The 16,869-nt window shown below is 41.5% G+C and overlaps 1 protein-coding gene across 1 annotated transcript in view; it reads left to right on the top strand.

Moving 5' to 3' along the window:
• Nucleotides 1–16,869, top strand: part of ROR1 (receptor tyrosine kinase like orphan receptor 1) — a 394,480-nt gene that overhangs the window by 217,574 nt on the left and 160,037 nt on the right. The window contains exon 2 of the mRNA XM_081305681.1: nt 2,646–2,717. Coding sequence (XP_081161807.1) covers nt 2,646–2,717 — 72 coding nt within the window. The remainder of the gene's footprint in view (nt 1–2,645; nt 2,718–16,869) is intronic.

Genomic DNA, 16,869 nt, shown 5'->3' with positions numbered 1-16,869 from the left:
TTATCTTTTCCATTGCCCAAGAACTGAGTGGTAATTAGCGTCCAGGGACAGGTGGAGAACAATTTCACTGTTAGAATTTCCAAGAATCCATTCATTTGTCATCGGTCCCAAATTACATTCAATCAGCAATTTCAAACTCGGGTTGGAAAAAACCAAGTGACATATAGCTAAATTTCTATGAGGTTCATACTGTAAAATGAAACTTGTATTTCTGGCAGTTTAGCTGTGAACAGCAGTAAGACGAAGCTATGAAAATATTGAATGTAAATTCTGCGTGGGTCTGCCTGAATCCTACTGCTTTCTCACCCTGTGCCTCCTTGCCTGAAATGCCACTCCTTCTGCCATGCTTCTGTTCCCAAACTCTGCTCCCTGAAATCTGGGTATCTGAGTGCTCCATGAGCCTTTTTGGAAGACAAGTTACCATCCTCTGTGACACTGCAATCAAGGATTGACAGGCTTGAAGGAGCCAGAGCTGGTAGCAGCAGGATGGGAGTCAGGGTGGACTTGCAGTTGAGTCAGACATGGAGGGCCCCAAAATGTAACATCCCTTGCATGAAATCCCCATCTAAGGGCAGGGGCAGATAGAAACACTGCCTGCCACTGTGATTTTGTGTTAAAACTTTTATCGACTTGGGTCTATTTTTCTGTTTGTTTTGATGTTTGGGAATTTTATGAGATGTAAGATCCTGCCATGCTGTCATCTGCCTGAAGGTCTTCCTCAATCACTCTGCTGTTTCTGGCTCAGGATGTAGGACAGGTGCCACCGTGGGTAGGGAGGGTCTGGGTCATTTGTCCACTTTCTGTCCTACCTCTTTCTAGATAGGGGAGCAGGAAACTAAGGTGGTCTGCGCAAACCCAACAACCCCTTTATCTCTGCTGCGTGTGGCAGGTAAACACACTGGAAGTAGCCTTTGCAAGGTCTCAGTGGGTAAACATTTTGTCCCTGGCAACGTTCAGTCAGTGATAAGGATGTGTACTTTCTATGATCATTTGGCAAATGGTTACTGTCAGTAAATAAGGAAAAGTAGAGAGCTCATTTATCTCTGTGAAAAAGTGAAGTCCAAGGTAAGATCAGAGAAAATGTCTAGTTTCACAGACTCAAGTACTAGACAGCAGTACAGTCAGACAGACCTGGATTTGAATTCCAGTTCTTCCACTTACTCAAGTTCATCTTGTGTTCCAAACCAGACCCATTTTTAGTGGTTATCTAGAGAAACTCACTTCCTTACCTTGGCACTTTAAGTCAAGACAAATGAGAGCTAAGCATTTGAACATTTGTGGTAACTACACTTAAAAGGTGATTTTCAAAACCACCATCAATTAGAACAAACATGTGTTGAAAAGACTACAGGAGATGCCAGGCCCAACAGGTAAAAAGAGCCGTAAGAGCTGGTGTGGTGGTGGGTGCCTGCAATCCCAGTAGCTCTGGAGGCTGAGGCAAGAGGATAGCAAGCTCAAAGCCAGCCTCAGCCACTTAGTGAGGCCCTAAGCATTTTAGAAAAACCCTGTCTCAAAATAAAAAATAGGGCTGAGGATGTTGCTCAGTGGTTAAGCACCCCTGGGTTCAATCCCTGGTACACTTGGAGAAAAAAAAAAGGTTCATAAGAGATTTATAATATTTGCACTGGACGGAAGGGCCTGCTTAGGTGCAGGGGAGTATTGACAGCATGTGTGCAATACTTCTGGTGTCCTTGGACCCTCTAAGACCCAGTCTAACTAATATTCTGTAATATGGTGAGTGTGTGTGTGTGTGTGTGTGTGTGGTGTGTGGTGTGTGTGTGTGTGTGTGTGGTGTGTGTGTGTGTGTGTGTGTGTGTGTGGTGTGTGTGTGTGTGTGTGGTGTGTGTGTGTGTGGTGTGTGTGTGTGTGTGTGGTGTGTGTGTGTGTGGTGTGTGTGTGTGTGTGTGTGTGTACGTGAGCGCACGTACGCAGACATAGCCTAAGGGAGGTTAGTGTAGTCCATATTAAAATATATTAGTAGTTTAAATTTTCGAAAACAACAACAAAGTCATCATTTATGTATCACAGTCTACCATTGAAAAGTCTCTAAATCTTAATAGGATAGTATATCCTTTAGAGTATTGATTTGCATGTTTGTTTTAATTGATGGTGGTTTTGAAAATCACCTTTTAAGTATAGTTACCACAAGTGTTCAAATGTTTAGCTTTTGTTTGTCTTGACTTGAAGTGCCAAAGTAAGGAAATGAATTTCTCTATTCATAGAGCAGCTACTAATTCCTGAGTGACCAATGGAGTCAGTTGCAAGGACAACATTTTTCATATTTTCTGCGGGATGACTATTAAATATATTAGTCTAAAACTGGTCTTCTAACAAGTAAAGAGTTCGTGTTTGATAACGCATGGTCACTACTGTCAGTTTGTTAACGTGATCTTTTAAATTTAATTTTCAAACCAGAGCTCTAAAGGAACAGTTGCTATATCTGGCCTATGGCTTGTTCATTTGGATGGCCTCTAAGGTTCAGGCACCTCCATGAGGCCACTGGAGCAGCCACTCCAGTTCAGTAAGCGAGGGGACTGCTCCCTCCAAAGGCAGTCCCACTGTATTTGCGTGATGCTTCTAACAGCCCATAAGTCACTGTATTTAATACTGTCCTTGTCTTTCTCCCCTCCCTTGTTTCTTTTCAGAAACAGAGTTGTCAGTCACTGCTGAGTTAGTGCCTACCTCACCATGGAACATTTCAAGTGAATTCGACAAAGGTACCTGGGGGGACACAGGGAGGCTGGGAGCGAGGTGTGAAACTCCATTTTGAATCCTGGCATGGCTTGCTTTGCAATCTGCTGCTTTTCAGATCACTAGTAGAAGGTGGTGGCCAAAATAAATTCCCAGCTTACTTTGTGATCATTTAACATTTAATTACTTGGAATTCTATCATTTCTGGAGAGTTTTTTTTTTTCCTTTCCTTTCCCTTCTTCCTCTAAAATGTTCCACATGGTAAAAATGCTTCAAGATGTGAAATAGGCTTGTTTCTGACCTTCCTGACACTACATCTAGTGGATCTTATTTAAGGGATTTGATTCAGCCTGAGCCAGGATTGATCAGAGCTGTGTGCTGGGTGACCTTTTACAATGAGCATTTGATGTGTTTGCAGGGTTCAGAACAGAGTATTTGGAATGTTTGTAATTGCCTATGCATACAGATGGAAGCTTCCTATGTGCATGTGGGGAACAGGTTCCTGCTATGAAGTTCTTACTTAGCATTAATTAAGCCTGGCCATATGCTAAGCATTGGCTACTCTATAAAGACCCCATGTCCTGTAGTGGTAAATCAGGATGTTTTCAAAGCCCCCACAGTCTGGCTCACCCTGACTTTCCAGCCATATTTCCTCTTCGTCCCCCTTATGCCCCTTTGTGTATCTTCAGCCAAATTTCTATTTCTTCCTGTATATCCTGTTCTTTCTCTCTGATTGCCTTTTCTTCTTTGCTAATACCCATCCTCTAACTTTTGCAAGCCAACAAATCAGTTTTCCTTTAATACAGAACATAAATTCTATATTATTCATAGGCTTATCTAGTCCCTCCACAGGAAGAGGCCTTTCCCTCTCTGGAATTCCCATAGTGCTTCTATCTGTTCTTCTCTTAACCTTGTCCATGTTATATATTATTAATTTAATTATTTGTCTATCTGTCCCATAAGCCTGGAAGTTCCTTGGAGGTAGGATTTCAATCTTGCTTTTCTTTGTGCTTTCTTTCTTCCTCTTATTCATCTCAAAATCTCCCCACAGACTCTTATTCATAGGAAATCTTCAATAAAGGTTTGTGGATTGATGAGTCCATACCTTATCTAAAGAGGTACTATACCCATACTTATGTGTACAAATACATTCAGCAAGTGGCTCAGTGGTATGGTGCTTGCCTAGCTTATATGAGGTACTGGGTTTGATTCTCAGCACCACATGTAAATAAATTAAATAAAGGTCCATCACCTTTTATATATATATTATATATTAACCCATTAATTTATATATATAATATATATTATATATATAATATATATTAACCCATTAATTTAAAAAATACGTTCAGCAAGCTTACTGAGTTTCTAACTTACTTCAGGCACAGATTCTAAGTTCTAAGCTTACAAAGGGAAAAGGAGCTCAACAGTCATTGTCACAGTAGCCTTTTGTACATATGCTCTTGGAATTCTATTTCCTCTCTGAGGAGCAATTATTTTATGAAACTATATTAGATGCAGTTTATTGCTGGCTACAGTTTATGAGGCATTTTGAATGGCAGGATGGATGGAAATGTCTTTTACCTTAAGCCAAAGAAAGTTTTCATGATTTTTAATTTGATCTGGATATCCTGTTGCTAATTAAGGATTGAAACAGGGATTGGGTGATATGTCTCTCCATCTTGGGCACCGAGTACAATGAATGGAGAAAAGGAAATAAAGGGCACTCAGGTTTAGCTTAGTGCCTGTTCTGTGCCAGGCGTCGTGCAAGGTACTTTCACTGGGTGAACTTATTCTGCAAGATCCTTCTTAGAACCAACAGAAAAATTGTATCACTGCATGTTATTGATCTCATTCCAGTTATGGATACAGAAGGTATTGACTTGTGCTAAGAAAGGCAGCACAGCTGCAGGTTAAGAAACCCACCCTATGTGGCTTTCAAGAGGGAGGTAGTGATATAGTGGTGACCCAGCTGTCCAGAGGGCAGATGAAGACAGGACTCATGCTCCTTCTTTTGTACAGCACAGCTTTCCAGAGAGCTTGGGCAACTTCCCAGGGATTCTTGGTGTCACCTTTTTCTAAAAGAGAATTGTAATATGGTCTTTAATTCTCATTTCCAATCAGAGAGAAAGCTGCTTAATTAACCTACTTTTTCCTGCTCAAATCCTTATTGATTCCTATTCCAGCCTGAGTCTTGTTTGAAGAATTAGAATGTGTAGTTTAATGAGAAAAAAGTTCCTGTCTTCCATGACCTCAGAACCTCATGGGAAGGACTGAGACTGAGATCTAAATGCATAATCCAAGTCTTCTGGTCACTTTGACAGATTGAGCTTTGAGGGGCATTTTCTCCAATCACAGAGAGATGCTGCTAGAAATAAACAGCAACATTCATTTTCAGGCTGGTTTGCAAAAAACTCGTCAGGTTCTAGAAATGAAGAGCAAGCTCAATGCTAAACCAGCAATATGTGAGAAGGAACTAAGTAAAAATTCATATGAAAAATATTATCCTTCATAAGGGCTGGAGTGTCTGCATCCCACGGTGATTAGAATCAAGGCACCAGGAAATAAACTCCTTTATTAGGCTGTGAGTGAGGAATGACTGGCTTGAGTCTGAAATAAGATGAATTCTGGTGAGAATGTGGTATGGCATCTATCCCCCATCCTGGGCCACTGAATGCCGCAGTCTTGGCTGGGCACAGAATCACGAGCCACCACACACCTTGTAGATTCAAACAGCAATTCTTTATTCCCGAACTCACACCGGCCTCTACACACTTTCTGGGGAAATCCAAGTTCTGCCGCACAATTCACGTCCCAAAATACTTTCTCAATTCCACGAGAACTCAACGGGAACTCAGGCAGCAGGATACGCCCTATTCCCAGCAGCCATAACCTTAAACCTGGAACTTCCCTAAACCCAGATTGTCTTAAACCAGGATACTTCCTAAAACCTGCAGGATACACCCTAAACCTGGATCCACCCTCGTCCTTGAGCAGGGTCACCTTTCTCAAACACACATGCAATGTCACAGCAAATTTCCAAGGCAAGTCCATTTAACATGGGGTATGCTGGCAAGGAAATTTCAATGCGTCATTCCTATTTGGCGATGGCCCTCAGCAACTGAAATCACCCATGAGAAATCAAAACCCATCCTTCCCAACACATAAGTGTGGGTTTGGGATTCTTCTTGTGCTATACAAGCCACAAACCAAGAAGATAACATAAAAACTTGGCCTAGAGTTGGTTAAGACTTGATAATCACAAACCTAAAACCAACTCATAAAAATGTCTAAACATTCCAGGTGTGAGGGTCTCCCACCAAAAACAAAACAAACAAACAAACAAAAAAATAACAAACTCCTATTGATGTTAATTTTACTTTCAAAAATTACAGGGCATGCAAAAGAATGAGGGGAAGCCACCATTGGCAACAGTCAGTAGACAAGAAATGGAAATGTCCAAACACAGAGACACTAAACACAATAGATCAATTTGAAAGAGTAGATATTTTAAAATGTGTCATGGTGAAAGTGAAACCACTGGGCAAATACAGGATAACAGGACAGAGAAGTAAAAAGGACAAAAATTTTAGAATTGAAAAAATAAGAGTCATGGAAATTAAAACTTCATGAGTTAAACAGTGAGTAAATTCAGCTAAAGAGAAAAATAGTAAATTGGAAGATAGATTTGAGATAATATGGGATTTTAGAGAATAGATTCAAACCAAGGAGACTGACTAGGTTTGAATCCTGACACTACTATTTGTTTGCTGTGTTATTTTTGGCAAGTGGTTCAACCTATTTGTGCTGTATTTGTATCAGTTGCAATATGGGCTAATAAAAGTACCTGCCACACAAAGCTGTGAAAATTCATCTGGCTAGCAAATCCGATAAGCTAATTGGAGAATAAGAAGTGAGAACTACTTTTGATAAATATGGTTTTACTTTGGGCTTTGTAAAAAAAAAAAAAAATCATGGGTTCTTAGACAGTTTGGCAAGATAGGCATATGCTAGGGCTGGGATAGACTTCAGATCTTGTTCAATCATCCTGAGTTTGCAGCTGGCCTTCCACACATGAGTGCTCACCCACACAAGTGACCCACTTCCTAGTTTGGCAAACAAGAGTCTCCATGATCTTACCTCACCCTTTGTCCACGTGGTTTATACTCTGTTTCAACAACCTACATCTAAATTCCCTATCCCTACAATCTCTTTCCAGGCTCTATGCCTCCATTCATGCAGTTTCCTCTGACTGGACTGTCCATAACCCTGTTCTTTACTTCACTAGCTCCTTCTTTACTTAAGGGTCACTTTATGTATGTCTTAGCACCTTCCCTCCACAGTCCCCTTTATGGACATATTACCAAACAAAACAGGCAATGTACCTGCCTCCATGGACCTTCTTGAGGGAGGAACGGAAAATGAACAAATTCTTTCATCAATCCACTGTGCCTGAAAATATGGGGTACCATATTTCTGCACATCTGTCTTAATCAGAATCCTTTCCATTCTGTATTAAAATTATTCCATGTTGGTCTGGGGTTGTGGCTCAGTGGTAGAGTGATCGCCTCACATGTGTGAGGCACTGGGTTCGATCCTCAGCACCACATAAAAATAAATAAATAAAATAAAGGTATTGTGTCCATCTACAACTAAAAAAAGATTTAAAAAAAATATCTATGTTATGCCTGCCTGTTCAAAGACTTCTCTGTTGCTGTGTTATTAGCACCTCACACAATGCCTGGCATATAGTACCAATCATTTGGGTTTCAGTGCCAGCTCATTCATAGCTGCCATGTGTCACTCCTCCTGGGTGTGAGTTACTTGCTAAGAAGTGACAGCTACTTTTGTCTTGTGCATCATTTGAATCACACCACCCTGTGCAGTAGAACAAATAAACAACTAAGGCTCATGGGGTGAGTGGATTGGCTGAAGGCCATGGGTAGTAAGTCGCAGCACCTAGATTCCCATCATGGCCTGCAGGCCAACTTCAGGGATCCATGTCCAACACAACATCTTGCATTCACCTGGGGAAGCAGTCAAACAAAATACATTGCATGAAAGAGTTTAATGCTTTCCTCTTCATCCAGCTGCTGGGTTTCCTCCATCTACCCCACCCTGGCACCCCAGCCTCGCTCAGGTCCTTGGTTTCTGTTCAGTCAGTGGTGTTCAACAGTTACCTGCTTATTCTTTTCAACAGGAAATGAAATTCAAGAGAAATAAGGCTGCCCCAGGGAAGAGCCCTTGAAAGCTATTACTGATAGGTCATGGGGGAAATTTCTGAAACAAATTCTTCAGAAGCAAGTACCTCCCCAAATAAATCTGTCTCCTGGAGCCCTGCCTCAGTGTCACCATGGGGTGCTGCAATGGGTACCATAGGGGCCTCTTTTCCTTCCTCCATGTTTAGTCATGAGAAGTCTCAGAGGTTCTCTGTAGAAAGTCAAATGTTTCTTTTGGAGAAAGGACTGGAAATTGCCCCCCTAGGTAGCAGAAAAGGGGGAGCCTACCATTAAAAAAATATATCAATACCTACTTCCAACTGCAAATAGTTCTGTCTGCTGACAGACTAGATTTGGGGCATTTTTGTGCACCCCCCTTTTTAAAAAAAATACAGAACTGCCTTCCTTCATTAGCTAGAGGGCTTCATATATAGTACAGACATTTACAACTGGGCTCTTCTGAGCAAGATCCTGAACTTGCTGTGACTCTGAACTTCCCTTTGCTTAACTGTGGAGCAGGAGGATTTCTATCTGTTAAGCGTGTATGTGGGCCACTTGTCTATGTGTGATGAGACAGTTAACTTTCATGGCCACAAAAGGCAGATGCATCCTTGACTCAGCCGCTTAGCCTGTGCCTTTCCTCAGAGCATCATGTTGAAGGCCATGACCAGTTTCTCTAGGTCAGGAGTAGTTGCTTCCTCTTGTCCTCACTCTGTTACTTGACTTGTCTTTGGCACACAAATAGCCGATTTCAATGGTATTGACTGATCTTCACCTTTACTCTGGTCCTTGACTCTCAGCTTACTCAAATGGGGTCGCTGAGTCATCTCATTTTGCTTCCAATTGTGTATATTTGGGACAATGCAGTGGGTGATGGTGGCAAGGTGGAGAGGCTTTGGCACTTGACAAATTGATAAACAATCTTCCTGGAACTAGAGTGTCTGATAGCTTATCCAACTGTGTTCTATCTTCAAATCTGGGAGCTGGATGGAAGAATTCCTTATGGCATTCCTGGGTAGCCATGTGGTATTTAAGTCTCCCAATTTCAGGTTTTACCTTAAGCAATATCCTCCCAATGTTGATGGCATCATTTTCTTTAAAGAATGTCACTTTGTAGTTGTCAGTAACAAAAGCACTTGAAGACTTTGTAGGAACCGAGTGGCAGTAGCCAGAGTAGACAGGTGCACAGTACTGGTTCTGTAGCTCCCATACCCCTTCATATTCCCAAGAAGGCTGTGTGATCTGGGGAAAGAGCACTGGACAATGAACTTAGGTTGCAGTCCCAGCTCAAATCCACCATGGGTCAATGTCCTGGTAGTTAAGTCCTGGGCCTCAGTGTTTTCATGGTAGAAAGGGCAGCCATCTATCCTTGATCTGCTGCCTTACTTGCTCTGAGGCTCCAGTGTTGCATGGCCCAGTGCAGTAGCCACCAGCCACCTGTGACTATTGAGTTCTCAAAATGTGACCACTTCAAAATGAGATGTGGTAAGTATAAAAAACACACTGGATTTCAAAGTTTTAATATTAAAAAATGCTTAAAATATCTTATCAATAATTTTTATGCTAATTATATGTTGAAATGACAATATTTTTACATTGAATTAAGTAAAACACATTATTAAAATTAATGCACCCGATCCTTTTTAATGTAGCTACTAGAGAAGTCGAGATGACTTACGTGGCTTGCCTTGTGGCTCATGGTATATTTCTTTTGGATAACACTTTGCTCATAGACTATAGCTAGGACCTTGGGTGAAATCTCCTAACCTATGTTCCCTCCCTACAGCAAAAGATGCTCATATTCTTCTCAGCTTTAAAGTTCTAGGGACTACTTTTTATAAAAAGAAATTTAAAAAACAAAAACAAAAAACTCTACAGTGAGCAACAGTAAGCTCAGAGTCATGGTAAGTCTGAGGCCCATGCTCCACAGAGCCTGGCTATAAACTTCCCTACTATACATAAAGCTCTAGCCAATGAAGGAAGCCAGTTCTTCATTAGAAATAAAAAGGACAAAAATACCCCACTTCTAGCCTGTCACCGCAGAGAACTATTTGTGGGTGGAAACGGGCCTCTGTGTCTATAATACTTGAAAATATATAATATATTTACTGATTATAATCTGATCAATAACTACCAGAGAAAGGCCATGTCTGATGTAATCTCCCTTTTGTGGAGAAAAAAAAAATTGTGGGTTAAAACAAAAGGGATTACAATTTAATGCTAGTTTACATAAAGAACAGCAATGGAACCACAAAACCACTTGGGAAACCCCAGCTTTGGTCCTAATCAGGTGTGTGCACACAGGACTCTAATGATCCAGTCACCCTCTATATCTCGACCTTCATCTTGCACTGTCTCCTGTGCACCAGCCCCATTATCTTCTTTTCACTTCTTCCAGAAGCCATGTTCTTTCCTGACCAAAGACAGTCACACACATTCTTCCTTCTACCCAGAGTTCTTTCCTTTGCTTTTCAGGTCAAAGCTTCATTGTCATTTCTTCAAAGAAGGCTTTCCTGACCAAAATCACTCTCTGCTGTTAGTTTCCTTTTCCTTCATGGACTTTTTTTTTAAAGAAGTCTCGGCCTAAATGTGGTATGAGAGGACCCGTTAGATGGGAAAGCAGATACCTGTGTATAGGACTATGTTCCGGGAGCTTCCTGCCAGCTCTGCTATGTTTGCTGCATCATTTAGTAGCAATGACCTCTTGGTCCCCTTGCTTGGAACCTAGTGTGGAAGCATATGGCACAGAAATCATTCCCCTGCAACCCAGCATCTCTTATTGATCCTCTTACTTCACAAGTCTAGGGGAAGGAAACTTCAAGACCAGGGCTATGGAACTCTGACATAAAATATCAGGAAAATGACACTTTGCTCCGTCTTGATTCTTCAAAGCCCGTGCATGGGGGAGGGTTTCATTGAGCATCACCACTGCAACAGAGGGACTGCCTCCATCCCTCCAGCCCCAGCTCTTGCACCTGATCCCTCCTGCCATTCCTCACCTCCTCTACCTGCTGCTGTCAGTGGGGTGTTCAACATAGAGGAATGAGGCCCCTAGGGTGCCTAGCAAATGGCCACCATGGCTGTGTGAGGCCTCGCTCCTTCCTCTCAGCGGCCTCTGCCCCACTCCAGACAGAAGCCATTGAACAAGTTTGTCCTGTTTTTACCATTTAAAATTGAGATAGATATTTATCCACCACATGTCATGGGCCTCTGATTCCTTATTCCCTTGGTACCATTTACAGTAATTGCTGGTTAACCCAAGGCCCATTTTTTGACTTGTAAATAATATGGAAGCAGCACAGACAGAGCTTCTTGACTTTCCCAGCTTGTTTTTGTTTGGATTTAAAACTTCCTCCTCCTGAGGGAACCTCCTGGACCACCCACCTTAGAAGGGCTTTGGAGTTTAGCCTCAAGGCTTCCAGAAACCTGTGGACTGGGGTTCTACTTTCAGGGATTCATGGAAGGCCTGACTAGTTCTGGACCTGTGACTTTGGTCAAGCCTTGTCAAAAGACTGGGAAGGACATTCAAACCTCAATGCCTCTTCATGAGGGAGAGAAAGACTTGGTACAAGGTGCTTGACCGGCTGGCTCTTGCCTCAGCTCCCACGGCTCCTCCACTTCCACCCAAGCTAGCTGTGCTCTAGAACCAAACAGCTAACTGTTCCTCATCCTATTTCAAGCATGAGTGCAAACTTTGTTGTTTGCTATTGAGGACACCATCCCAGCTTCTGTCATCCTTAAAGACCCAGCTCCCACTCAACACTGCCAAAAAGTCTTTCCTGATCCCCTCTACCCCGCTAAGTGTTCAATTGTTCCCCACCACGCAACTATGTGACACCTGTTTACATGTGCATTCTTCCTCTCCCTCTCCCTCTGCTGCTTCTTCCCTCATAAGAGACATATTCATTGAGCATCTTCATTTCAAGCAAAGCCTCCTGGATTGCCCTTGCTAGCAGTGGAGGCAAGGCTGTGTGGAGAGGGCTTTGAGGGGGCTCAAAAGAGCTTGCTGTGAACTCCTCAGATCCTGAGTTCTGTATTATGTTGCCTCCCTGTTGCTCCAACACCTAGCACAGTTGTGTAAATAAATAAAGGAATAAGTAAAAATCAGACCAGGGGAGCTGAAAGGTATTGCTGTAGTTGTCTTCATACTTTGATAGGTGTTAGGATCACCTGTTGAGACCTTCCCTGAAGTAGGTTGACTCTAAGCCCCTCCATTTTGACCACCTTTCCAGGTGATTCTGAAGCCCACTAAAGTTTGAGAACCACTGATAGTGGTTCTTAACCTCAGATGTAATTGAAATCACCTGGGGAATTTTTAAAATTACTAATGGCTACATCTGTCCCTCCCTGGTTCTGATTTCATTGATCTGGTATGGAGTTTGTGAGAGTAAAAAGCCTTGCTAATGATCAAGGAAGCTTGTGAACCACTGTTTCAAGTTCTTCTGTGCTAATCTGCCATGTAGTTCAACTCTTGTGGTAATATTCTCACAAGTGATTGATACAGATATAGGTTTTTGGAAATTCCTCCATCTTTTCTAAATTTTCTGAGGTAATATTGAAAAGATCTGCCCTTGGAATGAGAAGCCCTTGGTTTATATTTAAGCTCTGTGGCTAACTCCAGGTTCTTGAAATTTGAGCTTTAAGTTTTTTCATCAATGAAATGGGGAGAATACCAGTCTTTCAGGGTTGTGGTGAGTACTAAATGTAATGAAATAAGTGAGAGAGCTGAGCTCAAGCCTCATAAACATAGAGAAGTAAAATGCATTTTTAACATGTCTAAAGTGTTGGTATAACTCCATCATCTTTTCCATGTGGGTATTGGGAATGATATCCTGCCTCATAGAATAATACCTCCCAGCCTCAGGAAATAATGGCAACTATAGTAGCTACACTATATTTAGAGCTTTTGTTGTGCAATGGATCATGTTAAGAGATTTACATGGATTATCACACTTAATCCTTATTATAATTCTGATGTAATATTTCTAATTTTATATATATGAAAAAAGCAAACAAAGCAAGCAAGCAAACAAACAAACAAAAAGCCTGAGCTGTAGATAAATGTAGTAGATTAAGTATCAGCCCTCAAAAGATATGTCCATGTCCTAACCCCTGGAAACCTATTCATAGTAACTTATTTGAAAAAAAAGATGTTTGCACATGTAATTAAATTAAGGATCTTGAGATGACGTCATCCAGGTAGGCCTTAACTGGCTACAAGTGTCCTTGTAAGGTAAAGGCAGAGGGAGATTATTATAGACCTAAACAGGTGAAGGCATTGCAAAGGTGGAGGCAGAGAGCAGAAGGGCACAGTCATACATCCAGGAAGGCCAGGGCAGTCCTCAGAAACTGGAAGATGCAAGGAATGAAGTCTACCGAGAACCCCCAGAGGGAGTGTGGCCCTGCTGGATTTTGGATTTCTAGCCTCCAGAATATGAAAGAATAAATGTTTGTCATTCCAAGTCACCAAGTTTATAATAATTGGTTACAAGTAAAATTCAGGTACTGAAAAGATTTAAGCAATTTGTGCAAAGTTACAAAGAAGTGAACCCAGAATTCAAACCTATGTCCTTAACAAGTAAATTTTATTGCCTTGAAACCAAATTGAAGTTTGTATAAAATACCTCAGATTCATTTACTCAATAAATGTTTATTGAGAGCCTGCCACCAATAAGGCCTATACCAGGGGCTGAAGAAGCCATAATGAACAAGTCAGAAGCAGTCTTGCCTTTAGTCTGCAATTTTGGTGTAAGGGAGAAAATTTAAATCATTACTTTCATAGATATACTCAAAATCATTAAATTCCAGCAGTGATAGGTGCCCCCAAGAAGAAACATGAAAACATAAGATGTACCCTGGAACAAAGGATTCTCACATCCTCCCAGTTGGGCCCTGCTAACAGTCACCTGAAGTAGACATCAGTCCCCTTTATTCCCTCTGGCCTGTCTCCTGGGAGCTTGGGTGCCCCCAACCCCACCTTAGCCCTTTGGAGCTTGCAGAAGTTGGTCTACAACAGGCAAGTCCTTTTCATGAGAATAAGTACTCCTGAGTGTAGGGAGGCCGAAGAGCTTCAGCAGACAGGAGCTCTGCGACCCATTAAGACATCATCATGAGGCAGGGAGTGTGGGGAACTCCTTTTAGACAAGGTTGGGAGACATCTGCATTCTTGTGCCAGGCAAGATTTCCTGGAGGGCCACGAGGAGCTCAGTCATCATCTCTTGAGTTTTAAGCAATAGTATTTCAAGGCAGTTCCTGCCAAGGCCCTATGCTTCAGCACTGCTCTGCCTGGGTTTATTCCATCCAATGCTTACTTGCTTTGAAGCGCTGCCCCTAGCCTTAGCTACTTTAGCAGGGTAGAATGTTCAACTGCCCACATGCCACAGAGAACTTCTAGCTCTGCCTACAGTTGCTACAACAAAGATTTAGCTTATTTTCTGCAAATGGTTCCTTTTTTAATGGTTCCTAAGTTAGACCTGACCATCAGTGGCCATTGGAATATGGTATGGAACTCAAGTTGACCCACAAGAATTTCTTGTCCACAGCCTTACTTGTCTTCCGAGCTGAGTCAGATGAGTTCCTCCCAAAGACCTTTCTCAGGACTCTAATTTCAATGTTGCCCCACCCCCAACACTTACACTCACTCAGTATAGGTGCTTATTGAGTGCCAGCTGTGTGCCAAGCAACATGTTGAGGACACAGTGGTAGAAACACCCAATTCCTCACTCTCTGATGGAGTTAGCCAACCTCTATCTGGGAAGTACTGTCACAGCTAGTAATTGAACACCACTTACTGTGCTGTAAAAATCTCTGGGAGGTGGATACTGTCTGGTCAATTGTGTAGACAGGAAAATCAGTTCAGGTGAAGTGACTCTAGTAAATGGCAGAGCCAGAATTCAAGTCTACGTTTTTCTAACTGCCAAGTTCATATTCTCAATGACAACCTAAATTAAGAATCCCTATTCATAGGGAGGAAAGAAAGAACAGGGTTAAACGTTATTAGCTAATAGAATAGGCTTTCTGAAATAAGAAATACTTAATTACCCTTAGGAGATTTTTTTCTTGTTTCTGTTTTTCCTCTAATTTCCACATTTTCTTCAATAAGTATCCTATACTCTTTAGTCAGGTAAAAATAGGTAAAATACTTAAGAAATAAGAATTTTTGTATATACTCAAAGTAATTGAAAATGAGTACTCAAAGGTATATGTGCACATATTTAGAGCTGTACTATTCACAATAACCAAATGTGAATATGGCCTAAATGCCCATCGATGGATGAATCGCAAGCGAAGTATAGTGTAGTCATACAATGGGGCATTATTACTCAGCTATAAAAATAAATAAAGTTCTGATCCTTGTGAACATCCTGCTGAATGAATGAAGCCAGACACAGCAGTTCAGATGTTGTATTATTCCATTCACATGAAATATCTATAAGAAGTAAATTCACAGAGGAAGAAATTGGGGTTGTAGACCTATTTTGGAACTAAACAGAAGGATGGTTTACAGCATTGTGAGTATACTAGTTACCACTGAATAGTTCACCGTAAAATGGTTAATTTTATTTTATGTGGATTTTCTTATTTCTGTACAAATAAAGGAATTCTAAATAAATAATTTTGAAAATAAATAAATTTGTCACACAATCAGACTTCATTGTGCTGTTCTCCTGTACGGTTCTTGCCACAGGGGCTGCATACTATTGATTTTAGTGTCTCTGCACTGTTTGTATGGGGTGCTACAGCCTTGAACCTAATAGAGCCCTGGCATGTCCACTAACTAATAAAGAAACCTTGGGCCTGTTACTTGACTGCTCTGGACTTCGTGTTCTCAGCTGTCACACAGGAGTAATTATGTCCACTGAAGTCAGCCCCATATCCTAATATGATAATGTTGTGCTTTGTAAACGAAAAGTGACATGACTATGTTTTGCAGTTTTTGTTTTTACATTACGAAACACTATTAGATCAGAAAGCATCTCTAATTGCTTATCAGGCATGTGTAGAAAAAACTATGAGGGCCTGGAGGGGCACATGTGCCTGTGGAGGTTGAGGTGGGAGATCCACTTGAGCCCAAGTATTCAAGACCAGACTGGGCAACATGGCAAGAGGATGTCTTAAAAGAAAAAAAAAAAAAAACTGTAAGAGAGAAGAATGAAATCTTGGTTATATGTGTATTTAGAGACATGCTGTCATTGCTAACATTGCTGCTTTTTTTTTTTTTTACTTATGAGTGTTTTTATTTGCTTAGATTTTTTAACATTATAATACACTTTATTCAGGTAAGAAGTAATGTTTGGGATACAAGTGGGAGAAAGATCAAGGTTTTGAAAAACTAATAATGCAAGAGTACAATGAAGACAAGAGCTTAGAATAAGCCTTTCTACAGCTGATGGGCATCTGTCCGTCTGTAAACAGCTCCCGTTGGAATTAAGTGCTGCTGCTGCTAAATCTAAATCAGACTCAGGCCCAGAGCACAGGGAAATCCTGTGCAGACCTGGAGCTGCTGGCATTAAAATGAGATCCTCTTGGGTGTGACATAAGAGAAGGATGCTCTGGCCCTGCACCAGTCCAAGGAGCCCCATAACCCAGTCCTCCAGTACAATCAGATCTTCTAGCCATACCCTCTCTGATCCCAGCCACTCTTGTGCTGCCAGGAGAGGGATTGGGGAAGGCTGGGGAACCTTGAAAGGCCATTTCAGAATCCACCTAAAGGGTTTGGGGTGTTGTTCACAGGGTGAGTTGAAGCAGGAGAGTCTATCTGGGAGGTGGCTCTCAGTAGCTCTGTCCTTTTGACTGAGGTGAGCCTGGGGGTTCTTCTGATGTTCTCTTTTGTTGCCCTTTTCCCTAAACCTTTTTCTTTCTTTTTAAAACAAACTAGATTTAAAAAGCTTGCAAAAGCTAAATGTATTTGTTGTAGAAAATCTAGGAAATCAACCAAGTCAGAATTATGTCACTGCTC

This window comes from Spermophilus citellus, assembly GCF_964194105.1.
Source record: "Spermophilus citellus genome assembly, chromosome: 9".
NCBI classification, from domain to species: domain Eukaryota; kingdom Metazoa; phylum Chordata; class Mammalia; order Rodentia; family Sciuridae; genus Spermophilus; species Spermophilus citellus.
The sequence above is the reverse complement of the archived record's forward strand: the minus strand, read 5'-3'. Positions and strand labels throughout refer to the sequence as shown.